The sequence below is a fragment of the Engystomops pustulosus genome, chromosome 8 (assembly GCF_040894005.1).
Source record: "Engystomops pustulosus chromosome 8, aEngPut4.maternal, whole genome shotgun sequence".
Classification (NCBI taxonomy): domain Eukaryota; kingdom Metazoa; phylum Chordata; class Amphibia; order Anura; family Leptodactylidae; genus Engystomops; species Engystomops pustulosus.
The window spans coordinates 50,360,908-50,386,855 of NC_092418.1; the positions used below are offsets into that span (position 1 = coordinate 50,360,908).

The window sequence follows — 25,948 nt, forward strand, 5'->3', positions numbered from 1 at the left end:
TCAATGGCAAAATTTTCAACCTGTGGCATATATGTGCTTTTTTGTACAAACCAAAATGTTTTGAATGAAGTGCTCTATTGATGTCTTGCCCCTTATTAACATTCTTACAAAACAAATGCTTTAATTTAATAGAACGGTACAATCGGAATAGATCTAGTTCAATTTGGAACCAATCTGGTCCCGAACAGGGACTAAATGATAACCTTTTAGACAAAACTGACAATTCAATTTTATACAAAAAATTTGTTCTTTTTTGAAAAATTTTATTTTTTGAAAAATATTTTTCTTTTTTTTTTTTTTAAACTATGCAGTGCTTTGTCTGATACAGTCATTGCTACATATTTCATGATTGCCATTATGCCTCCAATTTGTCTCTCTATGTTGTGGTGTGTCCACATCTACAGTTTAGCCAGAAGGGTGACGTCGGTGCCCCCATGGGGATGTGTGAGCATTATATATGCTCCATTACCCACGGGTCCGCACTGCCACTATTGGGGACGTGATTATATTCACGCCTGTTCCCCCTGGCATCCATTCTAAATATGATGAATGGATAGGGAGAAAAAAAGGAGAGAAGGTTACGGAGGCAGGTAGTCAGTAGTCGAGCTATGCCACTTCATTGGCTGCTCTAATGTCATAGAAACGGGGCAGTGATTTGCCACAGCTCCTTTATGCCCTTCCCTCTCATTGGGCGTTCCTACTCCCATTAAAATATATTTTCCTGTTACACTATGCATTTGTTGTACCTTCACCAATATGGCTGCTCTGCAGTCACCTGGTACAACTGCGCACACTTGTATAAGTACATGAAAACACAACCAAAGCCAAAGCTCAGTGTTGTGTATTGGGTCTTTGGCTGGAGGAACTCTCTTTCTTCTTCTTCTTCTGCAGTATGTTTCGGCTTCTACCAGATGAGAACTCATCTCTGAAAATTTATAAACATAAAAAGTTATTGCTGCACTGCAGCACCCCCATATAACAACCATGTCACGCTGCACCCCAAACATCAGATCCATGTCACGCTGCACCCCAAACATCAGATCCATATCACGCTGCACCCCAAACATGACGTCCATGTCATGCTGCACCACCACACGACATCTATTCTATGAGGCTCAGTCTGGGGCACTAAAAATCTGCCTCTATCCGAACCCCTTTCCCCTATACAAGTTGCCCATCCACCTACCTGGGATTCCACTGTGGCAGACTCTAAACTTTTCCAACATCCACTGTGGCCTACTGCACCTCCTGAGCCAGAACCTCGATTTGGGCACGCCAGGTGCAGCTCTTCCACCTTCAGTTGTCATGGCCTCCATTGGCCCGGTGCAGGGCTTCCTTATCACAGCATACATCAGTTTTGGACACTTTTGAGCTCCTGGAGATTTTGTGAAGCCTGACACTTACTACCTGGCTGAAGCCTTGATCTGTATTTTAGTTGGCAGCCCACAAGCCACCTCATCACCAAAGCACCTGTCCTCTCCACTATTTTATAGTGCCCCATTGATGTTAGCCAATTTTTCTGCTCCTCGACCTTTTAGATGTAATCTCCTTTGTCTTATTTTTGGCTTCATGTTCAACCATATAGATAGATTTTAACACCATCTTGGACAGATACTTTGAAAGTTGATGGTGGGGCAGGTGCCTCCCTCCTTTACCCTCCACCCATACTGCTTTTCTTGCCAGAAACTTGTGCTGGATGACATGCGGTGCTGGCTTAACCCCACGTTGAAGCTTACTTCTGTTTTTCATCTTTCTATAATTCTTTGTCTTTTATTAACATGTGCCTTGATCACCTCATTCCTCCCCTAATCGGAAATGCCTCCTAACTCTCCCATTCATGCCCTATTATGTGTAGACAATGAAGATAAACCTACTTCTATTTCAAAAGCTCCTAAATTGCATGATTCATGACTATTCAATCATAATGTATGATACAATAATTCCCACAGGGTAATTCAAACACATTAAGATTTAAAGAAATAAGAGAACCCTTGATTGAGTCGTCTTGGACTCAAGGTGTCCAATTTGTAAATCCATTTAGCTTTGATTTGAAGCAATTTAGGGTCAAGATTGCTTCCTCTTGGGCCCAATGTGACCTTACAGAGACCCCAGAATTTGATTAAATTCGGGTCACCATGATGCCTTTCTCGCATATGTCTTGCAATAGGTACGTCGGCATTAGTACGTATTGAACTTAGATGTTGTGAAATTCAACGTCTAAATTCCTGTGTAGTTTTTCCCTCGTACTACTTGGGGCACGGGACGAAGCTACGTATATGATGTTGGTGCTCTTTACAGTTTATGAATTGTTTAATTGTATATTTTCGATCATCGACTGGATTTTTCAACAATCTTACTTTGGGTACCTGAGGACAGAAATTACACTTCCCACAGGGATATGATCCCTTTAATGTCTGATCTCAACCAGTTGGGGTGTCCATCCTTGACAGGAAGATAGTAATCTCTCAAGTTCTTACTGTGTCTATAAGTAACTCTTGGATTTTTTTGTAAGGACTTAACATAGATCAGGATCAGATTTTGATATGCCGCAATGCCTCTGTAAGATACGTGTAACCTCAGAGGAATATCTGTCGTATGTTCCAATGCAGCGGATGATTTTCTTAGCAGGTTTTTTAAGATGAGTATCTCTCAATAAACTTTAGTGGGGCATGTGTATCACCCTGTGAAAGGCTCTTTGAAGGGCTTTTTTGGGTATCCACGTCTTCGGAACTTCAGGTATAGATTATCTTATTCCTTCTGAAATGGTATCTCCACAGAGCAGTTCCTTCTACCCTTAGGTATTGACCTATGGCTATGCTCCTTGAATGCCAAGTGTCCCAATGCAGCAAGCTGTTGGTCGCTGTAGGCTTCCTATAGATTTCAGTACAGACACGGCCACCAGAGTTCAGTGAGATGGTTAGATCCAAAAAATTTAGGCTTTGAGTGTGAATCTTGTGTGTGAATCTCATACCCACCTCGTTAGAATTGAGGTGAGCCACGAAATCCTCAAATAAGGCAGCAACCCCCTCCCAGAAGATCAGCACATCGTCAATGTACCTACCCCAGAAGGAAATGTGCTTAGTGAAATGGTCATTACTGTCAATAAATACTTTTTGTGCTTCCCACCACCCTAAAAAAAAAGGTTATTATAATTCTGTGCCCATCGCTGCGCCCTTAAGTCCCATCAAACAAAAAATAATTGTGCGTTAAAACAAACTTTAAAAGTGACACTTTTGTTGTGTTCGTGAAACTGACAGAGAAAAAGTATCTGACTGGAATGGATTCACGTAGCAGACCAAGATGGCCGCTCGAGTATGCGTGATAGAACGGAAGTATTGATGTTGTCGGGGTGTACAAAGAGGGCCGCTCACGCATGCATAAGGGCCATAAAGAAGGCATCCTTACAAAAAAAAAAGTTGCAGTACTTAAAAATTGAAGAACCGGATACAGTTTTATATATTATTTGCCAAAGGTCCATAAGAATGCAGATAAACCACCAGGCAGGCCTATGATCTCAGGGATTGACTGCCAGTTTATCACATTACATAGATATTTTTCTTCAAAAATATGTGAGAACCCTCAAATCATTTGTTTTGGAAACAATTGACTTAATCAAACACATCCTACTTATTCCATGGAAAGAAGACAATCATTTCATTACCATGGATATAACATAACTCTACACTAAAACTGCACATGATCTAGGTAGGGATGCTGTTGCAGGTTTTCTTAGAAGGGATCCCTCAATGCTTCTCCCACAACAAGACTTTCTCTTGAAATCCACTATGTTCATCCTTGAGCACATTTACTTTTCTTTTCAGAACTCAATCTTTTTACAAAAGAAAGGCACGGCGTTGGGCAGTAGGTTTGCCCCGAGTTTTGCAAACCTCTTCATAGGTCTCTTTGAAGAGGAGTTAATCTTTTAACACCCTCTATTCACAAACTGCGGCACATTTACTAAGGTTCCACATGGCGCATTTTCTTCGAGTTTCCAGACCATTTCCGATTTGCGCCGCAGTTAAGTGGGGTTTTTGGCGCAATTGCACCGACTTGCATGCGACACAAATCGGGGGGCGTTACCGACGGACAACCCGACTGATTCAGTCTAAGTGGGGGATTTTCAAATTGTGTCGCAAGACAATGCACTCTCATACACCGGGAAGAAGAAGTTGAACTCCAGCGGACCTCAGAGGGGAAGCAACAGATGCAGGAAAATGGACACGCGATCAGGATAGCGACAGGACCGGTTAAATATATCTGCCCCACTGTGTTGTGTTTAACCCCTTAAGGACGGAGGGTTTTTCGGCTAATTTCTCGCTCTCCAACTTCAAAAATCCATAACTTTTTCATTTTTACGTGTACAGACCTGTGTGAGGGCTTATTTTGTGCGTAACAAATTTTACTTTCCCGTAATGTTATTTATTTTAACATGCCGTGTACTGCGAAGCTGAAAAAAAATTCCAAATGTGGAAAAATTGAAAAAAAACCCCACGTGCGTCACGTTCTTGTGGGCTCAGTTTTTACGACTTTCACTCTTCGCTCCAAATAACACGCCTACTTTATTCTTTGGTTCGGTGCGATCGCGGTGATACCAAATTTATATAGGTTTTATTGTGTTTTAATACATTTTCAAAAATTAAACGAATGTGTACAAAAAAGAAAAAAAATTTTTGCCATCTTCTGACGCTAATAACTTTTTCATACTTTGGCGCACGGAAATGTGTGAGGGGTCATTTTTTGCGAAATGAGGCGACGTTTTCATTGCTACCATTTTGAGGTCTGTGCGACATTTTGATCATTTTTTATTTCATTTTTTATGTTATGTAAAAAGGTGTAAAAGTCGCATTTCGGACATTTGGGCGCCATTTCCCACCTCGGAGGTCACCGCCGGCCGTAACCGTTTTTATATTTTGATAGATCGGGCATTTTGGGACGCGGCGATACCTAATATGTCTGTGATTTTTACTGTTTGTTATGTTTTATATCCGTTCTAGGGAAAGGGGGGTGATTTGAACTTTTAATATTTTATTAATTTTTTTTATTTTTTAAACTTTTTTTTTCTTTTTTTTTCACTATTTTTTAGACCATCTAGGGTACATTAACCCTAGATGGTCAGATCGCTCCTACCATATACTGCAATACTACAGTATTGCAATATATGGCATTTTTGCAGGTCATACATTACAATGAGCCACTGGCTCATTGTAACGAACCTGCATAAACCATGTAGCCTCGTGTCAAAAGAAGACCCGAGGCTACCATGGTAACCGATCGCCGCCCCCCGATGACGTTCGGGGGCGTGGCGATCGAAAAAAAGATGGCGACGCCCGCGCGCCGCCGTCTTTTAAACGCCGCCCGCGACTTTGCGGGCGGCGTTTAGAGGGTTAATAGCCGCGATCGGTGCAAGCACCGACCGCGGTTATTAGCGGTGGGGGTTTTGTGCAAAATGCAAAAACCCCCACCTCTGTATGAAGAGGGCTCAGCCCGTGAGCCCTCTTCATACATCCCTTATACCTCTGCGCCGTAGAGCTACGGCGCAGAGCGTTAAGGGGTTAAAAGATACATAGATGACATCTTCATTGTTTGGAAAGGGAGTCTTGAAAGAGCCAAGTCCTACAAAATATATATGTCATCTACCTATTGGAATGTACATGCATTTTACAATATATTCGTAGAAAGATTCTCACGTTAAGAGAACGACTCAATAAACATCAGAGTAATATAGAGAATGTTTTTTTTTTTACAACATAGGGTCTCCAGGCATGCATTTATTTATCACAATTATAATTATAACAAATTTTCCATTACACTGAAAGAATGTATAAAGAGCACCCACCCATGTAGATTTAATAATTTAAAACAGAGAGAAATGTTTTGGATATATATCCTCCAGTCACTTGTGCCCGCGGATTTTAACTAAAGCTTAGATAGTGTCTCACGGGCTGAGCCCTTTCCATAGCCGGTAAGTCTTTGCTGCATATTGCCAGTAACACCCGCGATCGGTGCTAGCCGATCGGTCGCCATGAAAGCCTTGGGTCTTCCCAATGGAAAATTCCAATATACTGCCATATTGTTGTATGGCAGTATATGGTAGGATTGATTAGACAACCTAGGGTTAAAGTACCCCAGGGCGGTCTGAAAAATAGTGAAATTAAAAATAAAAAAAAGTTAGAATTTTTAAGGTTTTCTTAAAATAATGTTTTAAATCACCCCACTTTCCCTAGAACTGATATAAATATAAATAAACAGTAACAATCATAAACACATTAGGTATCACCGCATCCAAAAATGCCCCATTTATCAAAATATAATTATGGTTTTTCACTGCATTTTAACCCCGTAATGGAAAAAAGCGCCCAAGTCGAAAATGGTACTTTTTGAGAAATATAAAAAATTCAATAAAAAGTTATCAAGAGTTTGTACAGTCCTAAAATTGGTAGCATTGAAAACGGCACAATTTTCATTGCATTTGAAATCTTTTTCCCTCTTCCTAGTACACTGCATAGAATATTCAGTACCATCACTATGAAGTGCAATCTGTTACGCAGAAAACAAGCTGTCATGTAAAAATAAACAAGCTTTACATGTAAAAATAAAAAAGTTATAGATTGGGGAGTGAAAAATGGAAATGAAAAAACAAAAAAGGGCCAGTTCGTTTAAGGGTTAATATTACTTGTTTTATTGTTTGGGTCTTCTATTTCATCCGTCATATTAATTAATCATGTATTACATATGCTTTTATATACATAATATCCTTTATACATTTGGTCCGCTACGCGCATCCATATCAGTACACCCTTATTATATGGTAACTACCACGCAAGGCCGGACGTCCTATATGCCACACCGCGCATGCGTATTTACTATGGCGCTTGCGCGCCTTCTCAACCACCAAGGCACCTGTTGTCATGAGAAAGTGTAAGTCTTCACATGAAAACCTTTTATTTATGTATACAGTTTATTAGATGCCTGATTCCTTATAGCAGTGGTGGCGAACCTATGGCACGGGTGCGAGAGGTAGCACTCAGAGCCCTTTCTGTGGGCACCCGGGCCATCACCAGAGAGGACTCCATGTATCTTCCTGCAGTTCCAGACAGCCCAGGACTTGCTGTATACAGAGCTATTTTAAAGTGACAGTGCTACCTGGGACTACTGGAGGAGTGGGAGGGTGTGGCCAGATCTGGATTATCATTGTAGCTCCTGCTCCGGCCATGACAATTCTTCCTGTTTATGGGACCCTGGTGGGAAGCTACAATGATCATCCAAATTTCTTCTATTTTCTGCTTTATTGGTGTCCTCTGGGTGCTGATATGAATGAAAGCTGTGAAAGAGCAGGGAGTATAAATGACTAATTAAATTTCTGTGTTGGCACTTCGCGATAAATTAGTGGGTCTTGGTTGAGTTTGGGCAATCGGTCTCTAAAATGTACGACCATCCTGAAAGGGTGAATTTATCAAGCACATGTGATTGGTCTTGTGAGGGGTTGCTCCCCAATTTGCTATTCTGTATGATCTGCCTTCTTTTATTGTGTGTATTTATTTATATGTATATATATATATATATATATATATATATATATATATATATTTATAAAATCTGCGTATATATAGGAATTAAAGGGGTATTCTCGTCTGGGCATTCACATCCAGATTAATTAATCTGCCATATATAAACATTTCTTCAATTAGATGTTATTAAAAAAAAAGTTCCTGTGTGAAGATAATTTCTCATATGTGTAGTAATATGGTCCCTTAGAAACAAGACTGTGTCCCTGGATACGGCCACCTCTGCTGGAGGGATTGAACAAATAAACAAAAAGTTTTTGTATATGAAATGCCCGGGAGTTACTGTGTGTTCCGGAGCTGTCCTGTAGTAATGATTGCTGAATCCAGGAGGTCAGGCAGTACTGAATAGCACATGTCTGGCCACTGCTCCTGGAGTGTGACGTGGTCGTAACCGAGGAAGCTATCTCGTTTCTAAGGGACAACATAGCTACATTAATGAGATATTTTCTTCACACAGTAACATTTTTTTTAATATCATCCAATTGAAGAAATGTTTATATATGGCAGATTAATGAAACTGAATGTGAATGCCCAAATGAGAATACCCCTTTAAGTCAACATACAAGTTAAATTTATATATTTAACTTGTATGCTGACTTCATTTCTGTCCTGCACTTTGAGAAAGGGTGTTATACCCGAAACGCATCAGTAAGGACTTTTTAATATCCTAGTTATAGTACACCTGCATATTTATTTATTTTGACTTTTAATAAATCAATTTTACCTCAATAATTGGGGATTATTCCCCTTGGTAGTTAGCTAATATTTCTGGACAACAGCGGCACAATTTTTGCCAAATTTTTTTATCGTCCCAGAGCTGTTGCTTAGATGTGAACTGCCTCCCGCCATCATAGACACTCCTCTTGATGATGCTTCAGAGGTTTTCAGGTCAGGGGAGCATGGGGGACACACCATAAGTTTGTCCCCTTTTTATGCCCATAGCAGCCAGTGATGCAGATGTGTTATTTGCAGCATGAGACGGTGCATTATCTTGCATGAAAATGATCTCGCGGCAGAATGCAAGGTTCTTCTTTTTGAACCATGGCAAGAAGTTCTGTTTGAGAAACTCCACATACATTATGGAGTTCATCTTTACCGCTTCAGGGATCCTAAAGGGTCCGACAATCTCACTCCCCATGATTCCAGCCCAAAACATTACTCCACCTCTTCCTTGTTGGTGCCGTAGCCGTGTTTGCATGGGGTGTCCATCAACCAGCCATCCTCCACTCCATCCATCTGGACCATTGAGCGTGGCACAGCACTCATCAGTGAACAAAACCGTTTTGAAGTCACTCTTCATGTATTGTTTGGGGTGCTGGAGCCGTTTCTGCTTGTGTGCAGAAGATAGAGGAGGTTGACAGGATGGCTTACGCAGAGCTGCAAACCTCTGAAGGATCCTGCATCTTGTTGTTCGGGTGACATTGGAAGCACCAGCACCTTCAAAAATTTGCCCTTATCAGCATGCACACGTGTGTGCTGTGAATCGGCTACATACTTCTTGATTGTGTGATGATCACGATAAAGTTTCTTTTCAGTGTTGATTGTAGTCACGCCTTAACCTGAACACACCACAATGTGTTGCTTCTCAGCAGCCGACACATCCTTTTTCTTTCCCATTTTGGCTGAAAATGTAGGCTACTTAATAATGTGGGATAGACTTCTTAAGTAGTCTTGCCTTTAATTGGACACACCTGCCAAACTAATTTGCACAGGTGTCTGCAATGGCTTTCAGTGATATAAAGATCCCTGGCACACATTACCATCAATGAGTTTAACTGACAAGCAAAAAATTCTTACCTTATCTTACCCACTTCTCCTGCTTCCTATGCGGGAGCACTGCGTCTGCACAGGGGCCAGACAGCCACGCCACATCCCCAAGGAGACTGGACGCCATACCTAATAATAGAGGTAATTATGAAGTGCACTCTGTATTTTGGTAGTTCTCAGAAAAATGTCTATTTTCTTGAGATGTCAGATGGTAGAGGTAAATACAAGGTGCAGAGTCTATTAGATCTCTTGCAGAGTTGTGTGTGAGCAATCATTTATGAAAAAAGTATTCATATTTGGTTCAGTTGACACTCTCCTGGGTCCGTGAATTTTTCTATGGCATCTGGCCATTGCCTCAGCCTTCACTTCGTCCATATGGCAATACAGTAAATGTAGTTGGTAATGCAGATCCTATTTTCTATCAAAATAACGGATATTAATAAGCAACAAGGAAATTAACAACAAATTTGCAACACCAAAGCATCAAGAAAGAACTCCACAAATTATACGGTGTATGAATCCATGGTCATATAGTGGTGTGCCCTAATATATTTTTGTATGCCAAGTCCCCTCTGTGTGTACATAACAGTGTGCAGTGGCCTGTTAGAGCCTCGGTAGAAATCCTTCTCTGGCCTGTTGTCATGTGTAATATATATGCTGATTGTGAAGTGAGTGCAATGCTTGTGTGAACTTGATGAACTATGAAATAAGTAGATGAATGAATATCTTCTGAGAAGATGTGAATGATAATAATGGACATATGTAGTGTCCTGAATGGATGAAAGTGTCGTGATCAAGAAAAAAAAAAATTCTGGATTCTTACCTTATTTTGGTTTGAGAAGGCGGTAAACAGTTCTTCATTGAGGCCTTGCGTTGCCATGGACTGCAGTTCATGTATCCAGCAGAATTCTCACTGTAGTCATTTGGTCGTTACTTCTCCTCCCCTGATGTTCATTTGGATCCTGTCAAGTCCAAAGTTTTTTACATTTCTACACTTACTAATTAGGCTGATGTAAAATAAAATTGCATCACCACAGAGGTCAGGCTCTTTTCTTTTGTCAGATTGCGATGAGCTGTGTTGATCGAGGAAATATGTTGATAAACACGTTTTCTGACCACTTTTGCCTTATGTAAACTTTTGTGGGAGAACACACTATAACATACTCTTTTTTGTTCTACCATTTATATAATAATCCAAAAACAAAGGGTGTGGGACTAGCACTCCTTAAGTAAATATAGTAAGGGTCAAGTCGGGTGGCGATACGCGTGGGGTTTTGTGCTCCAGCTTCCCCTCACCTCTCCTTCGTTTGGGTCTTGGCTGCCGAAGGTAGATACCCTCATTGACCTCATAAGACGTTTTCAATTGCATTTACTTGCAGACAGCAATGTGGCATGGTTGTTGCTTGAGTACTTGAAGATCTCATGGGGGTCTCTGTCCGGGGTCCTGCGTTTTGATTTTACTTAGTTCTATTACTTTTCAGCACCAATAAATCTTCTTGACATTTGTGCAGCTAGGAGAGGTTTTATCCAGTAGGGGGAGTAGGGGATGACCAGCACTATCATATGCTAGGTCTTCCTGCTGGATTGTATTTGTGTGTTGTTCACACTTTTAAATGTTTTTGTTTTTTGTGTCGTGATGTACTATGGTACAAATAAAATTTGTCTTTTGGGTCTTATAGCATACTTCTTTCTTCTTGTGAGCATGTATTGACATGTATTGTGAGCATGTATTGACATGTATTCTGCCATGTATTGACATATGTTAACATTTCTACATGCATAACTGCTTTTGATTTTGAATCCTCCCTTCTGGCTATAAGTCTTGGTTTTGGATCAACATGAGGTGTCTGTTTTTGTTCACAGAGTAAAATGTTCCAATTTTTCTGTATTATTGCATAATGTTGCTTCATTGATTGTTGAAATTTGTGAGCAATCTCTTTTTTTTTTTGTGTGAGTGTGTGTAACGCCTTATAGATTGAAATACTGTATTTCTTTCCTGTTGCTGTTTTATGTATGCTCTTGATATTACCTTTTTGGGTAACCTGTATTACATTGTCTTTATGTCAGCTCTTAAGCATTCTCTTTGAAATCCTGTTCATTACTGCAGTTGCATCTCAGTCTGAGGAACTGTACTACCGGTATACCATTCTTCAGATTTTTTGGACGGAAGCTGTAGTAGTGGAGGATGTTGATTGTTACCTTTTTTTTTCCAGTATAGCGTAGTCTCTTTTTTTTTTGTCTCCTTGGATCCTCAACTGTAGATCAAGAAAATCCACCTTGCTTCTGCATATCTGAGTAGTGAGTTTGATGTTAAATGTAGTTTAATTTAACACCTCAATAAATTGCAAGCATTGTTCCTCTGTGCCCTTCCATAGCAATATGGTGTCATCTATGAACCAGTACCATTTGAACAACTTTATTGGGCGCAGGCATATCTCCTCCCACCAACCTAAAAAAAGGTTGGTGTATGGGGGTTGCGGTGCCGTAAACCTGCTGGTAGTAGGTCCAGTCAAACAAGAAATAATTGTTGGAGTACAAACATTAGCAAATCCTATATGAAAGAATCATGGCTTCTATCTGCATTTTCCTGTTTGTTCAGAAAGTAAGCAACGGTTTCTACACCAACATCATGCCTGATGCTGGTGTAGAGGCCCCCAACATCCATGGTGACCATCAACATACCTGGATCTATTTGTGTTCCTTCCAGCCATTCGATAAGGTGCATGGAGTGTCTGAGGTATGATTCCAATGTAAGCACATACGGCTGTAAGAAAAAGTCCTGGTAGATACTTGCCATCTCACAGAGACTGGCTATTCTGCCCACAATTGGTCTTACCGGGGGGTCGACTAATGACTTGTGCACCTTTTGGTATAAAATAAAGTGTCAGTGTTACTCGATTATCGTTTTTCAGGTATTATACCTCTTGTTTGGTGAGACTATTATAGTGAAAGGCAGTATCGATCAGTCTGTCCAACTTCCTTTAGGGCAGTGATGGCAAACCTTTTAGATGCCGAGTTCCTCAAACTGCAACCGAAACCCACATATTTTTCGCAAAGTGCCGATTCGACAATTCAAACAGTAACTTATTACTCCCTGCTCTGTTACATGTTTCATTTGTATAGGCACCTGAGGACACCTATACAGTAGAAATAAGGAGAAGAAGTTTGAATTATCATTGTAGCTTCCTTCTAGGGTCCTGGGCTGCCTGGGACAGCAGGAGGCCTTGAGTCCTATCTCGCGAACTCTGCGTTGGGGTGATGGCCCAGGTGCCCATAGAGAGGGCTCTGAGTGCCACCTCTGGCACCTATGCCATAGTTTCGCCACCAATGCTTTAGTGCAAAACTGACTGCTGGAGTGGAATTTATAAACTCTGCCAGACTACATCAAGGTGTTAAAGCATTTACAAGGAAATTGACAAGAATTGAATCTTTCTCCCCTCCTTCCAAATAAAAAGTTAGTGCAGGCTTTGGTGGACATTACATTCTCTATGCGTTTTATACAGTCTCTTCCATCACTCTTCCATTTCTAAAAAAAAATAAATGAATGGAATATCTGTGGGCCAGATTCTCACTTTATCCCTTAGAGCAGTGATGGTGAACCTTTTAGAGACCGAGTGCCCAAACTACAACAAAGACCCGCTTATTTATCACAAAGTGCCAACACAGAAATTTAATTTGTGATTTATACTCCCTCCTCTGTCACAGTTTTCATTGATAACAGCCTGAGGACACCAATAAAGCAGAAAATAGTCCCAGGTAGAGCTGTCACTTTAATATAGCTCTGTGCACAGCAAGTCCTGGGCTGTCTGGCACTGCAGGAAGATACCTGGAGTCATCTCTGGTGATGGCCTGAGTGCCCACAGAAAGGGCTCCGAGTGCCACCTCTGGCACCAGTGCCATAGGTTAGCCATCACTGCCTTAGAGTAAGGTATATTTTAATGATCTCTCATTGTTTTTATAAACCAGTGAAATTTTTTTTCTGTCTCAAATCCAATTTGTCTTAAATTCCCTCTCCTGGATCTATCATCCAAGTAGGTGGAAAAATTTCTTTTGGAGCTTAAAGGAAACCTACCATTTAGAATGGCAGGGGTAAGCTGTAAGTACCGAGCAGGGGTAAGCTGTAAGTATCAAGCACCAGCTCAGGGTGAGCTGGTGCCGGTACTTACTTTTGTTAGTGTTATAAACCGCGGTATCGCGGTTTTAACACTTTTTAAACTTTAGAGCAGGAGAGGTTTCGGCGCTGCGCGCACGCAGCGCCAAAGCCTGTTCTGGTCTAAAGTTTAAAAAGTGTTAACGAGAGTAAGTACCGTTAACGTGTTAACGAAAGTAAGTACCGGCACCAGCTCACCCTGAGCTGGTGCTTGATACTTACAGCTTACCCCTGCCGTTCTAAATGGTAGGTTTCCTTTAACTTCTGTGTGAACATTTATCATACAGTCTTTGAGGGCCCTCTTTTACTTTCATTCTCTCCACCTTCTCCTAATTTTACTCTAACGTGTTGGATCGCCTCATTACATTTAGTTGTTGGCTCTATTCCCTGACCAAATAGATATTTACAGAACAATTGGAGTAATCTCAGCCAGTCACTTACTTAATTGCACAAATTCTGAAAGGTAAGTCATTGCTGGATTAGTATTGTCACGGGGTGCTCCAGCAACCCATCTCACAGGTCGCAGACACACCTGTGCCCCTGGACCCCCGTGGCAGCACTCACCTTACCTCGTTCCAGCCGCAGTCCCCTTGCTCCATCACGCGTGTCCCATGTCGCACTGATAATTGGCGGTGGCCGGCCACCTTCCCTCTCAAATTCCCGGCCTCTTCCTGTGTCCCCTGCGGATCTTTGTGCTTCTATGCCTGAGAGAAAGCTGTGTTCCTTGCCCTTTGAGATGTATCCTGATTTCCCGTTGTGATCTCTGTTCTGTTCCTGACTTTGCTCCTGTGCTGCCTGTCCTGACCTCCCGCTATGTCTTCAGCTCTGATCCTGTGCTGCCTTTCTCGACCTCCTGCCTGTCCACGACTATGCTTTTGATTATGCCTGTGGAGTGACCTGGTGATATCACACCGTAGCAAGTACAACCTGCTTTGTAATAGACTCTCGGAAAAACCGGGTAACACTTACAATCCGCTCCCAGGTGTAGGCTTACATCATCGTCCGTGGTGGTCAAAATTCATATACTTTTGGTATGTTTAAATGTTTAATGGGAATCTACCAACTACCAAGGAAAGGGCGCTTGGGATGTTATCTCCATGCTGTAGCTTCACAGGCTGTTACACTGTGAACGAGCACTTTCCCCCTCCTTCTGTCTGCTTTAATTTCACGGCACCAGAGGACATTTTAGCACACAGTAGGAGTGGGAAATGCTCCAGCACAGTGTAACAGCCTGTGACGATATTTCAAATGCCAAAGCTGAAATGGATACAATTGAAGGTAAAGGTCAAAAAAATAAAAACACTTAAAAAGATGCAATGGAACACATTTGCACCTATGCCAATGGGCATAGGAAGGTACAGAGCAGTGTACTAGTGGACCCCCAAAGTTCTGTCAAGTATAATAAAATGAAAATATGTGAAAATGTATACCAACTAGATATAATAATTTAATTACAGCTGCCAGACAGATAAAATATCAGCATGCATAACCCCAATTACCTAATATACAATACACAAAGTGCAAATACTAGGTCATGGTCACGTGGTAAAGAAAATTAAGGACTAAGAGAGTCCGAACTCCTCACATTTTGGAACTAGACTGTAACTTTTTCAGGGGCAAGTGATGGTCACCATGTGTCTGTGTGTTCAGTTTAATAGTAGCTAGACTACTTACTCCCCAATTTAAATACCTGACAATCTGGTGTGTAAAATTGTAGCCTGGCTGCGTGAACCACCTTCGTCAGTGAAACGCCTCAACGGAAGTAAGTTATACAACAGGCCATCACTATGGTCCCGATGACAACTTATTGTCCTAGATATGTACAAAACCGGCGTATAGAAAGCAAATTGCAATACTTATTTGATTCATTTATTTTGCAGAAATGAAAACCAACATCTACAGATTACATGTGCCATGGTCACATGAGGATATAATTAGAGTGCCAAGGTATTGTATTTTGTATTTACTGTTAACTTTATTCAATGATATACTATTTAGATCTTTACAGTTTTAGGCCTCATGCACAAAAATGGTCCACAAACTAGGCTTGATTTGCGCCCTGTTTTCAGCTCGATGGAGAAGGGGGGCGGTTTCTGGTCCTCACCCCTCCCATCTCCATAGGAAGCTAGGTCGCTTTGCAGTTAGACATGGTGTGCTCACCGCACTGTGACCCTGCACAAAAGATCTCTATGGCGTTCGTAACCTAGCTGCCATTTTTACGGCTTAATAACATATTTGGTTGTGTGTATGAGGACTGATTTATTGTATACTAATTTTTATTTAAATAGCTTACGTATTTCCTGTCTTGGATTTTACTTTGCAATGTATATTTTTTAAATGATGCAGGATATATCTCTAAAACTCTCATACGAAGAATTGGTTTTAAAACTTTTATCTCTGTGTAGTGTAGGGTTTCACTGATAGCAAAATTTGGAGTTCAATTCAATATCATGCGAAGTATCACGATACCTGATACTGATAAAATATTTTCAAGAAAAGAAAAAAGTGGTCTACACCATGCGGTTTTTACTTGTGGATGACTTTGGAGGTGGTAGACTCCAATTAACATCCTTGTCTGTTTTATTTCACAAGCAACATTACCCCTAGTGTGCACCTCTTTTAACCCCTTTTTTGTGACACATATATAATAAATTCATTCTCTAATGTCTGACACTCATTTTGCTATTATTCGTATAGTCACAAATGGGTGGGAGTGATGTTTTTATTGTGAAGCAACCATTTTTTACATTTATATTGGGAATTATTTAGTTTGTGTGTTTATATATATATGTGTGTATATATGTGTGTATGTACAGTGGAGGAACGCATGTTGGGATGAATGCTGCACACATGAGGTGGAAACAGGATTACATCAATAGTGTGCTAATTTGTATGTTTTTAGTTTTATTAGTTTGAAACATCTCAAAGGCACAACGCGTTTGGGGTTTGCCAAGTACCACTTTATCAAGTGAACGAGACTATAAAAGTAATAAAACAAAACATATACACAGATCATGTTATAAGGAACAGTTCAAAATATGAAGTTAATAACTGTGACTCGGCGGTTCCTAATACTTTAGAAGACATAATTATAGTATAAATACATTTTCATTAAAACTTTTAGTGGTAGACAATTCTCAGGATTATATATAACATTTTAAGGATTATATATAATTCTAATAGCATATAAATCAGTGTGGATGGCTAAAGTGCATAACAAGATATGCAAATTGTCATGGGTGCCATGTGACCCATATCCTGGGTCGCAGGCACAGCCTTGTGCCTTACTGTGCCCCGGTGCCTGCCTGCACGTAGACTCCCCTCTCCCGGCTCAATCGGCAGTCTCATCATTCTGTAAAATTTAAAGGGTCAGCGTGCCACCTGCAAAGATAAATTCCTTCCTCTACCTGTGTCCCCTGCCGGATCTTTGTGCCTTAGAGAAAGCTATGTTCATGTGCCCTACACTGTTATTGTGATATTGTGTTGTGAATCCGGTTCCCTTATTGACTTTGATCCCGTGCTGCCTGTCCTGACCTTCTACTACATCCCTATAAGTGTCAGTAGTAAAAATAAAATGTTGCTGACATCAATAAATAAATAAAATTGGTGGTTTATCTGGTGCTGGGGGCCATAGTTTAGGATGCCCTGAGCTGTAGGGAACAACCTGGCAATGCTTTATGCTTTAAATGTGCTGGTGTGGTAGGAGTGGCTCATGCCCGAAATGAAAGCAGGAGCATGTGCAGTGCGATGTTTCCCACCAGCTGCATGTCCGCTAAGAGTGCGGTGTCAGATCTTCAGTCGCGCATGCGCATATGGTTGTGTGCTCAAAAATGAGTCTGCGTTAGGACTGTAGATAAAATGATTGGCGGGGAAATACTTTGTGAAGTGCCTGCAGGGGAATCTGGTTTATGATGGAGGCTAAAGTATTATAAATATTTATAAAATATAAGCATAAGAGATAAAATGGCAAAAGAGAATAGATATTTGCTGGTGAAAACATAAGTAATTGATCTAATCATATTGAATAAAGTTATAACGATGGTGAGGATGCGGGATAAAGGACGGAAAGGGGGGTGGGATACTATGGTTAGATTAGTTCATGGTTGGGTACCTAAAATTTATGGTTGGTTATGGTGTCAAAAGATATTTATAGTAAAAAGGGGAAAGTAGTTGGGGACGTATAGATTGTGTGTATATACAGGCGGTCCCCTACTTAAGAACACTCGACTTACAGACGACCCCTAGTTACAAACGGACCTCTGGATATTGGTAATTTATTGTCCTTTAGTCCTAGGCTACAATAAACAGCTATAACAGTTATCACTGGTGTCTGTATTGAAGCTTTAGTGTTAATATTGATTCTTATGACAACCCAACATTTTTAAAACCCAATTGTCACAGAGACCAAAAAAGTTCTGGCTGGGATTACAATGATAAAATATACAGTTTCGACTTACATACAAATTCAACTTAAGAACAAACCTACAGACCCTATCTTGTATGTAACCCGGGGACTGCCTGTATACATCAGTGAATGCGCAGGATAGTAGATTACTATACTTGATTACATTATCATAGTTTTATGTTATGTAGTTTGTAGTTTATGTAGCTTATATAGAAGAAACAGCAACCATAAAGGAACCAACACTAACATCTCAACCACCCCTGGAACCAACCATTTTAATTCAGAACCCAAAAAAGAACAAAAAACCAATGTAAATATTTTCAATCTATCCTCCTAACCCCTCCAGACACACAAACTACAGTTGTTAACCAAGGGACTCTCATCCTGCCCAACGTCCAAATTCAACAAGTTTCAATTATTCCTTAATTTAACCCCTTACTGACATTTGATGTAATAGTACTTCATATGCCGGGTGCGGGTGCCTAGAGAGGGCTCACAGGCTGAGCCCTCTCCATAGCCGGTAAGTCTTTGCTGCATATTGCAGTGAAGGCTTACCGGTAACTCCCGCGATCGGTGCCAGCAACGATTGCGGGTGCTTTTCCACTGATCGCCGCCTGCGAAGCTGCCAGTGGCTACAAAAACACTGGCGGCCGGCAGCTTCCAATGCACTCAGACCCGAGGCTGCTTCGTGTTAACCCATTCATTACAATGTGCTATCAGCACATTGTAATGAATGAGGAGGAAAATCCCCATATACTGCCATACTGTAGTATGGCAGTATATGGTAGGATTGATCAGACAACCTAGGGTCAAAGTAGCCTAGGGAGTCTGAAAAATAGTAAAAATAAAAATAAAAAAGAAGTTTAAAAAAAAAAATTTATAATAAAAAGACCTAAAAATTCAAAGCACCCCCCTTTCCCTAGAACTGATATAAATCTAAACACACAGTTAGAATCATAAACACATTAGGTATTGCCGTATCCGAAAATGCCAGATCTATCAAAATATACTAACGGTTTTTCACTGCGTTTAACCCTGTAACTGACAATCGGGCCCAAGGTCAAAAATTGCACTTTTTTGCCATTTAAAAAAATTTAAAAAAAATTCTATAAAAAGTGATCAAAAGCTCGTAAAGTCCTAAAAATAATATTATTGAGAACATCATCACCACCCACAGCTCCATACACCAAAGTATGAAAAAGTTATTAGCGCAAGAAGATGGCAAAATCAAAAAAAAAATTGTACAGGAGCTTTTAGTTTTTGTAAATGTATGAAAACATTTTAAACCTATACAAATTTGGTATCTGCGTAATCGTATTGACCCAAAGAATAAAGTAGACATGTCATTTTTTTCACCATTTTCACTGCATTTGGAATTTTTTCCCCCGCTTCACAGTACACGGCAGGGAATATTCAATGCCACATTTATGAAGTGCAATTTGTTACGCAGAAAACAAGACCTCACACAGCTCTTTACGTGTAAAAATAAAAAAGTTATAGATTTTTCAAGGTGGGGAGTGAAAATTGGAAATGAAAAAACAAGAAAGGGCCCGGTCCTGAACCGGTTAATGCATTTAAAGCCATTCTCTGCGCACTACATTAACCCCTTCGTGTCTATGCCTTCGTGTCCAGGCCTGATTTTTAAAATTTGCCCTGTGTCATTATAGGAGGTTATAACTTCGCGACGCTTTAACATGTCCAGGGGATTTTGAGATTGTTTTACCGTCACACATTGTACTTCACAGTAATAGAAAAATTTTGATGATATTTTTTGTGTTTAGTTATGAAAAAAATTGAAATTTGGCAAAAATTTCTGGAAATTTTTCATTTTCAAAGTTCAAAATTTTCTGCTTTTCAGGCAGATAGTCCTAGAACCCAAGTAACTTTATAACTAACATTTCCCAAATGTCTGCTTTATATCGGCACAGGGTTTTATACCTCCTCTCTCTTTTCTAGGTTGTTAGGAGGTTCAGAATTTTGGGTGCAATTTTTCTCATTTTTATGAAAATCGCCAAAACCCTTATTTAGAGGCACATGCTCAGCTTTAACTGACTTTGAGAGGCCTAAACAGCAGTAAAACCACATATATCATGCCATTTTAGAAACTACACCCCTCAATGTGTAAAAAATCTACTTTAAGAAGTGTGTTAACCCTTTAGATGCTTCACATGGGTTAAAACAATATGAAGGTGTAATTTACAAGCTGTATTTTTTTTAGACAATGTATTAATTTTGGTCAAAAATTAAACCGTTACAAAGTATTAAATGACAAAAAACTCCACAAAGTTTGATACCCAATTTCTCCCGAGTATGAGGATGCCCCATATGTGGTGGTGACTGCTGTATGGGCACACGGCCGTGCATAGAAGGGAAGCTGCGCCATTCAGAGCAGATCTGAAATGTCACATTTTACAGGCTATAAAATGTTTATTTTTTTTGTAATTTGGACATATGGGAGATTTTTTTTTTTTTGCGGATGAAATCCACTTTTCAGGGACATCCTTTACGGGGGGGCTCAATAGCCAATAATCAGATTTTATTAACTCTCTCTTGGTGGTGGTTAAAAAAATAATTCATTCTTGTTTATGGTTTTTAGCATTTTTTTCGCCGGACGTTCACCATACCATAAAAATAATGTGTTATCTTTATTCTATGGGTCATCACGATTACGGCGATACCCCATTTATATGGCTTTTTTATGGTTAACTTGTTTTGCAGAGTATAGAACTCATTTTGTGAGAAATTTAATTGTTTTTGTATCGCCATGTAACAAGGGGCAGAACATTTGTTTTTTTGGTTACAGAGCTGGTTTATAGCTTATTTTTTGCAGGACAAGCTGTACTTGTTCTTGGTATCATGTCGGGGTAAATTTTACTTTTTGATTACTTTTTATGCGCCTTTTATGAGGTCAGATGTGAAAATTTCATTTTTGCAAGTTTTTTTGTGTTTTTTTTTACGCCGTCCAAGGTACGGGTCCAGTGAGGATTTTATTTTATTGTACGGGTTGTAACGGACGTTGTGATGCCCAATATGTTGTGTTTACAAACTCTTGTGGGAGCAACTGGTATATCCTCCCATAGGAACTTGTACGACGCGTTTCGGGGAGAACTTGCCCCTTCTTCAGGTCTGGTTATTTCTGTAACATTTAAAAAGACTTCTTTTGGTCGTATACACTACACCGTGTATGTGAACTTACATGGGTATAATTTTACATAAATCATTATGAAAACATAAAAGCAGTAGATGTAACATTTTTTCAGATCATACCATTCTGGTAGGTACTTAACATTGAATTCATCAGGGATTTTGAGACACAATTCATAAAATTACCATTCAGAAGGAGAAGACTGCATAAAAATTTTCAGGATGGAAAAATTCAGGAGGTTAATAATAAATATCGGAAGATTCATACAAATACATTAAAGAATTTGAGTAAAAGTGTATCATAAAGAGTATGTATGCCAAAAATGGTTATATATCAACAAAGAGCAGTGGCGTAACTAGGAGACAGGGCCCCCTAGCAGGCTACTGCATGGCGCCCACTTCCCACTTAAAAATATACATATTAGTATACTCACACATGTGAGTTACAATCATAGATAAATACACTCATGTGCATACACACACACATACAGTGTATGCAGACACCATATACACATCACATCCTCCATTCTTTATTGTGTCAGAGCGGATGACGGGGGCCCCCTGACACTGCAGGCCCCATAGCGGCTGCTATGGCGGCTACGGCTGTAGTTACGCCCCTGAATGAGGTAGATATTGTTTATATGAAGATAAGAGGGAACAAGGAGGAGAGACTAACCTCTTTGTGCAAGAGAGTTTATATGCAACACTTTCAATATAAGCTCATTCCGTGCTGCGGGAGAGGAAAAAGGAGTCTAGTATATATATATGCATAAAATTCCCTCCTTCCGTGTATAGCAAACTAGAATATCGAGTTTTTTCTGACTAATAATTTATAGCCCCTTTCTCTAACCTACCGTCTGTAAGACCAAAAAAACCCCAATACCAACATGAAAATTTTTTAATAGGATCCAGAATCTTTAACCCGCAAAAAAAACCTATACTATATATTTTAATCATCTCCCCAAACTAATTGAATAGATATAGGGCTACTAACTTCACCCATATACATCCCTCACAAACCTACACTTACCCCCACCATTAATACAGACACGGCAGCTTAGGAATCCATGCCTCATATTCACAGCGAGAGATATCCTACCAGCACTCACATACAACTCATCAAAGACGACTCCGAATGTCAGCACCGCGGACGATGTATGACGCATGCACACTCAGCTGTATCTCCATCGGTACAGTGCGCAGGTGCGATCTGTGCCGCTATGCGCTGCTGCTGGCCGGTGCGGACACAGGATCCCGTGGGTCCTTGATTCCCTCCCAGTCTCTCCTTCACTTGTACCAAGTTTAGATTATTGATTTTCCATCTGCAGCACCACGAGTGCCCCCAAGAAATCTACAATTTCTGGCACATCATTTTGTCCCCCAGGCTAGTCACCGCACAATTTATGTGCTGAAAAAGCCCCACTTGGCTTATACTCGGGTATATAAAAAATAAATATAGTACTCGCCCTCCGTGGCTGTTCCCTGGCGTTCTCTTCTCCCTGCAGCAGGTCTTCGGCTTCCAGTCCGTGCTGGCAGATGCACGTCTGTGCGATCTGCCGTCACAGAACTGCCACCTGCTGATGTCATAGTTTGTGAGTTTGCAGATCACATAGACTTGCATCTGCTATCACGGCCGGGAAGCCGAAGACCTACTGCAGAGAGAAGAGGACGCTGGGGGACAGTGCCAGAGGCAGAGTACTAAGTTTATTTTTTTAAGGGTGATCTCTGTTGAACATTTTATTAATTGGAGGGGCTGCTGTGAACATTTTATTGATGAGGGGAGACTACTGGACATTTTATTAATGAGTAGCGGCTGCATTTCCCACCCAAGGCTTATACTCAAGTCAATGTTTTGTAGTTTTTTTTGTGTCAAAATTGGGTACCTCGGCTTATACTCAGGTATATATATGGTAGGTCAAGAAAAAGTTGGAAATTATCTGCCCTGTCCATGGGGCAAAAAAGTCATTTTTTGCTCACGCTTTCTTCTTACGCATGTAGGCTATATGAAGAAGGGTTGAAAATTCTTGTGTCCCCTGTATTTACTTTTTAAGTAGATTGTGCTTTTCTCGTTTTGCCAAGATTACTGATGAAACACAGGAACTAGCTGTTTGGCTAGACACAGGAGGATCCGGAGTAGATCTCGAAGCAGGAGGACTTACTGGATCCTGATTATAGGATCCTGATTATAATCTGAGGTAGTTTGAAGGGGGACATATCTGGGAACTTTTATAGCGTGGTGGAAAGATGGATGTTTGGAGAGCGAATTTCCTGCCTAATTTTGGACAACTTGTCTCTCGTGCTGTCCAGAAATATTTTGGTACTCTCTTGGGATTTTTGGTATTGTTGTTGAAATACCTGTAGTCTTTCTGGTTTCTTAGGGTGTATGGTGGGGATCCTGTTCTTACTGGAGCTTCTGGATGGATCTGATTGAGAGATATTAATGCCACAAATTCAGGGCAGCAATTAAGTGTATATTCGGGTGAGTAAGGGTCTGCAAAAACAAAGACTGTGTTGATTCACAAGGGCCTGAGGTGACCTGAGTGAAGTTGGCACCCCCCCCCCACCTTCTTCAAATCAAACAAAATTGGTGTCAAATGTTTGTGCTACATTTGTGCTGGTTTGTGCAGAAGAAATTTTTGTTTGTGCCGCTATCGTTTTTAAGATATTGATGAAAGTTTCCAGATGTCATCACAGGTCAACCAGCCCCCCCCCCCCCCACATTGCCCAAACGAAACCAAACTGGTGCCGAATTTTACGTTTGTGCTGGTTTGTGCTGCCCAAATTTTTGTTTGTGCTGCTTTTGTTTTGAATAAATGAACAAAAAATTAAAGGTGAAAAGTTCAACCAGTCCCCCCACATTAACCAAATCAAACAAAACTGCTATCGAATGTTAGTGCTACATTTGTGCTGATTTGTGCAGCAAAAAATTTCGCTTTTGCCGCTATCATTTTTAATGTATGTTCAGGTGTTTACATAGGTTAACCCCTAGGCACACCACGACGTTATACTACGTCCCCGGGGCTACTTGCTAAGCGCACCAGGACATAGTATAACATCCTGCTTCTGGCACCGGCTCACGAACGGAGCCGGTACCAGAAGAAGCGGCTGTCAGCTATCTATCACAGCTGACAGCCTGTGCTAACACCAGCGATCAGAGCCGACTCCGATTGCGGGTGTTAACCTCTTACACACCGCAGTCAAGCATGACCGCGGTGTGTAAGGGTGTTTCCGCTATGGATCGGATTCCCCGTGCCGCTTACCGGGGGATCCGATCCACTTCTGGGCAGCTCCGAGGATTGGCATGTGCCCCGGTGCTGCCCGGTTTCCCTGGCAGTCAGACCCCTTCCGGGTCTGACTGCAAACTGTCTGAGCATGTGCGAGCATGCCAGACAGATTTCCCTGCTCTACAATAAAATAGTATTGTAGAGCAGTGTATTGAACTTGAACCAGCGATCAGAGCATCACTGGTTCAAGTTCAAGTATGTATAAGTGAAAAACATTGAACACTACACATTAGAATAAATAAAAAATAAATACATTAAAATATAAGCCCCTAAAATGTCGCTTTCCCATAAAAACACTTAATAAAGTATAAAAAACATAAAACCCCCCCACATATTTGGTATTGCCGCGTCCGTAACAATCTGTATAATAAAACAGAATCGTTACTGGACCCGCACAATGAACGCCGGAGAAAAAAAACGCAAAATCATTCCGAAAAAAGATCATTTTTAATTAATACCCTATAAAAAATGCTCTAAAAAGTGATTTAAAAAATGTTATGCACTCTAAAATAAGCCCACTCAAAAGAACAACTCTTCTCGCAAAAAATAAGCCCTTAACCAGATTTGTCAGCTAAAAAATAAAAAAGTTATGCATATGAAAGATGGTGATGCTAAAATTAACAACATTTTTGCCAAAGTACTTTTTATTCAGAAAAAATAAAAAAATCTATATAAATGAGGTCTTTTCGGAATCGTGCGACCCATAGAATAAAAATAATATACTATTTTTATGGTATGGTTAACGACCAAAAAAATAAAAACATAAAAATTTTCCTAAAAATTGATGATTTTCATTTCCTCCACCAACAAAGAGTTAATAAAATCTCACCAATTAGCTATAGATTCCCCAAAATTACCTACCAGAAAAGTGCATCTCATGTGGCAAAAGAAATAAGCCCCTATAGGTCCACATTAAAAAAAGAAAAAAAATTATAGCCTGTACAATGTGACATAGCAAATCTGATCTGGTTGACACCTCCTTCCCTTCTATGCCCAGCCGTGCGCCCAAACAACAGTTTACCACCACATATAGAGTATCCGTGTACTCGGGAGGAATTGGGTATTAAACTTTGTGGAGCCTTTTTTCATTTAATCCATTGTAATTGTTTAATTTTCCAGCCAAAATGAGTGTATTGTGAAAAAATATTACAATTTGCAGACTGCACCTCCATTTTGTTTTAACCCCTATAAAACACCTAAAGGGTTAACAAACTTCTTAAAAGTGGTTTTTCATACGTTGAGGTGTGTAGTTTCCACAATGGGGTAATTTACGAGTCTCACTATTATTTAGGCCTCTCAGTGTCAATTAGAAGTTGAGCAGGTCCATCTAAATACGGGTTCTGGTGATTTTACAAAAAATGTGAAAAATGATACTTAAATTCTGAGCCTCATAACATTCTAGTAAAATATGTGGAATCTTAAAAAACCATGCCAACATAAAGCAGACATTTGGGAAATGTAAGTTATGAATTTATTTGGGTGCTATGACTATCTGCATCAGAATTTAGAATATTGAAAATAAAGAATTTTTAAAATTTTTGCCAAATTTAGTTTTTTTTCATAACTAAACGCAAAAGATTTCATCCAAATTTTTAAACTAATTTGAAGTACAATGTGTCACGAGAAAACAATC

General features: G+C 40.2%; 1 protein-coding gene across 1 annotated transcript in view; it reads left to right on the plus strand.

The window, feature by feature from the left end:
• PGAP1 (post-GPI attachment to proteins inositol deacylase 1) overlaps positions 1 to 25,948 on the plus strand; it is a 316,353-nt gene that overhangs the window by 165,676 nt on the left and 124,729 nt on the right. Inside the window, exon 17 of the mRNA XM_072120897.1 lies at positions 15,363 to 15,429. Within this exon, the coding sequence (XP_071976998.1) occupies positions 15,363 to 15,429 (67 nt within the window). The remainder of the gene's footprint in view (positions 1 to 15,362; positions 15,430 to 25,948) is intronic.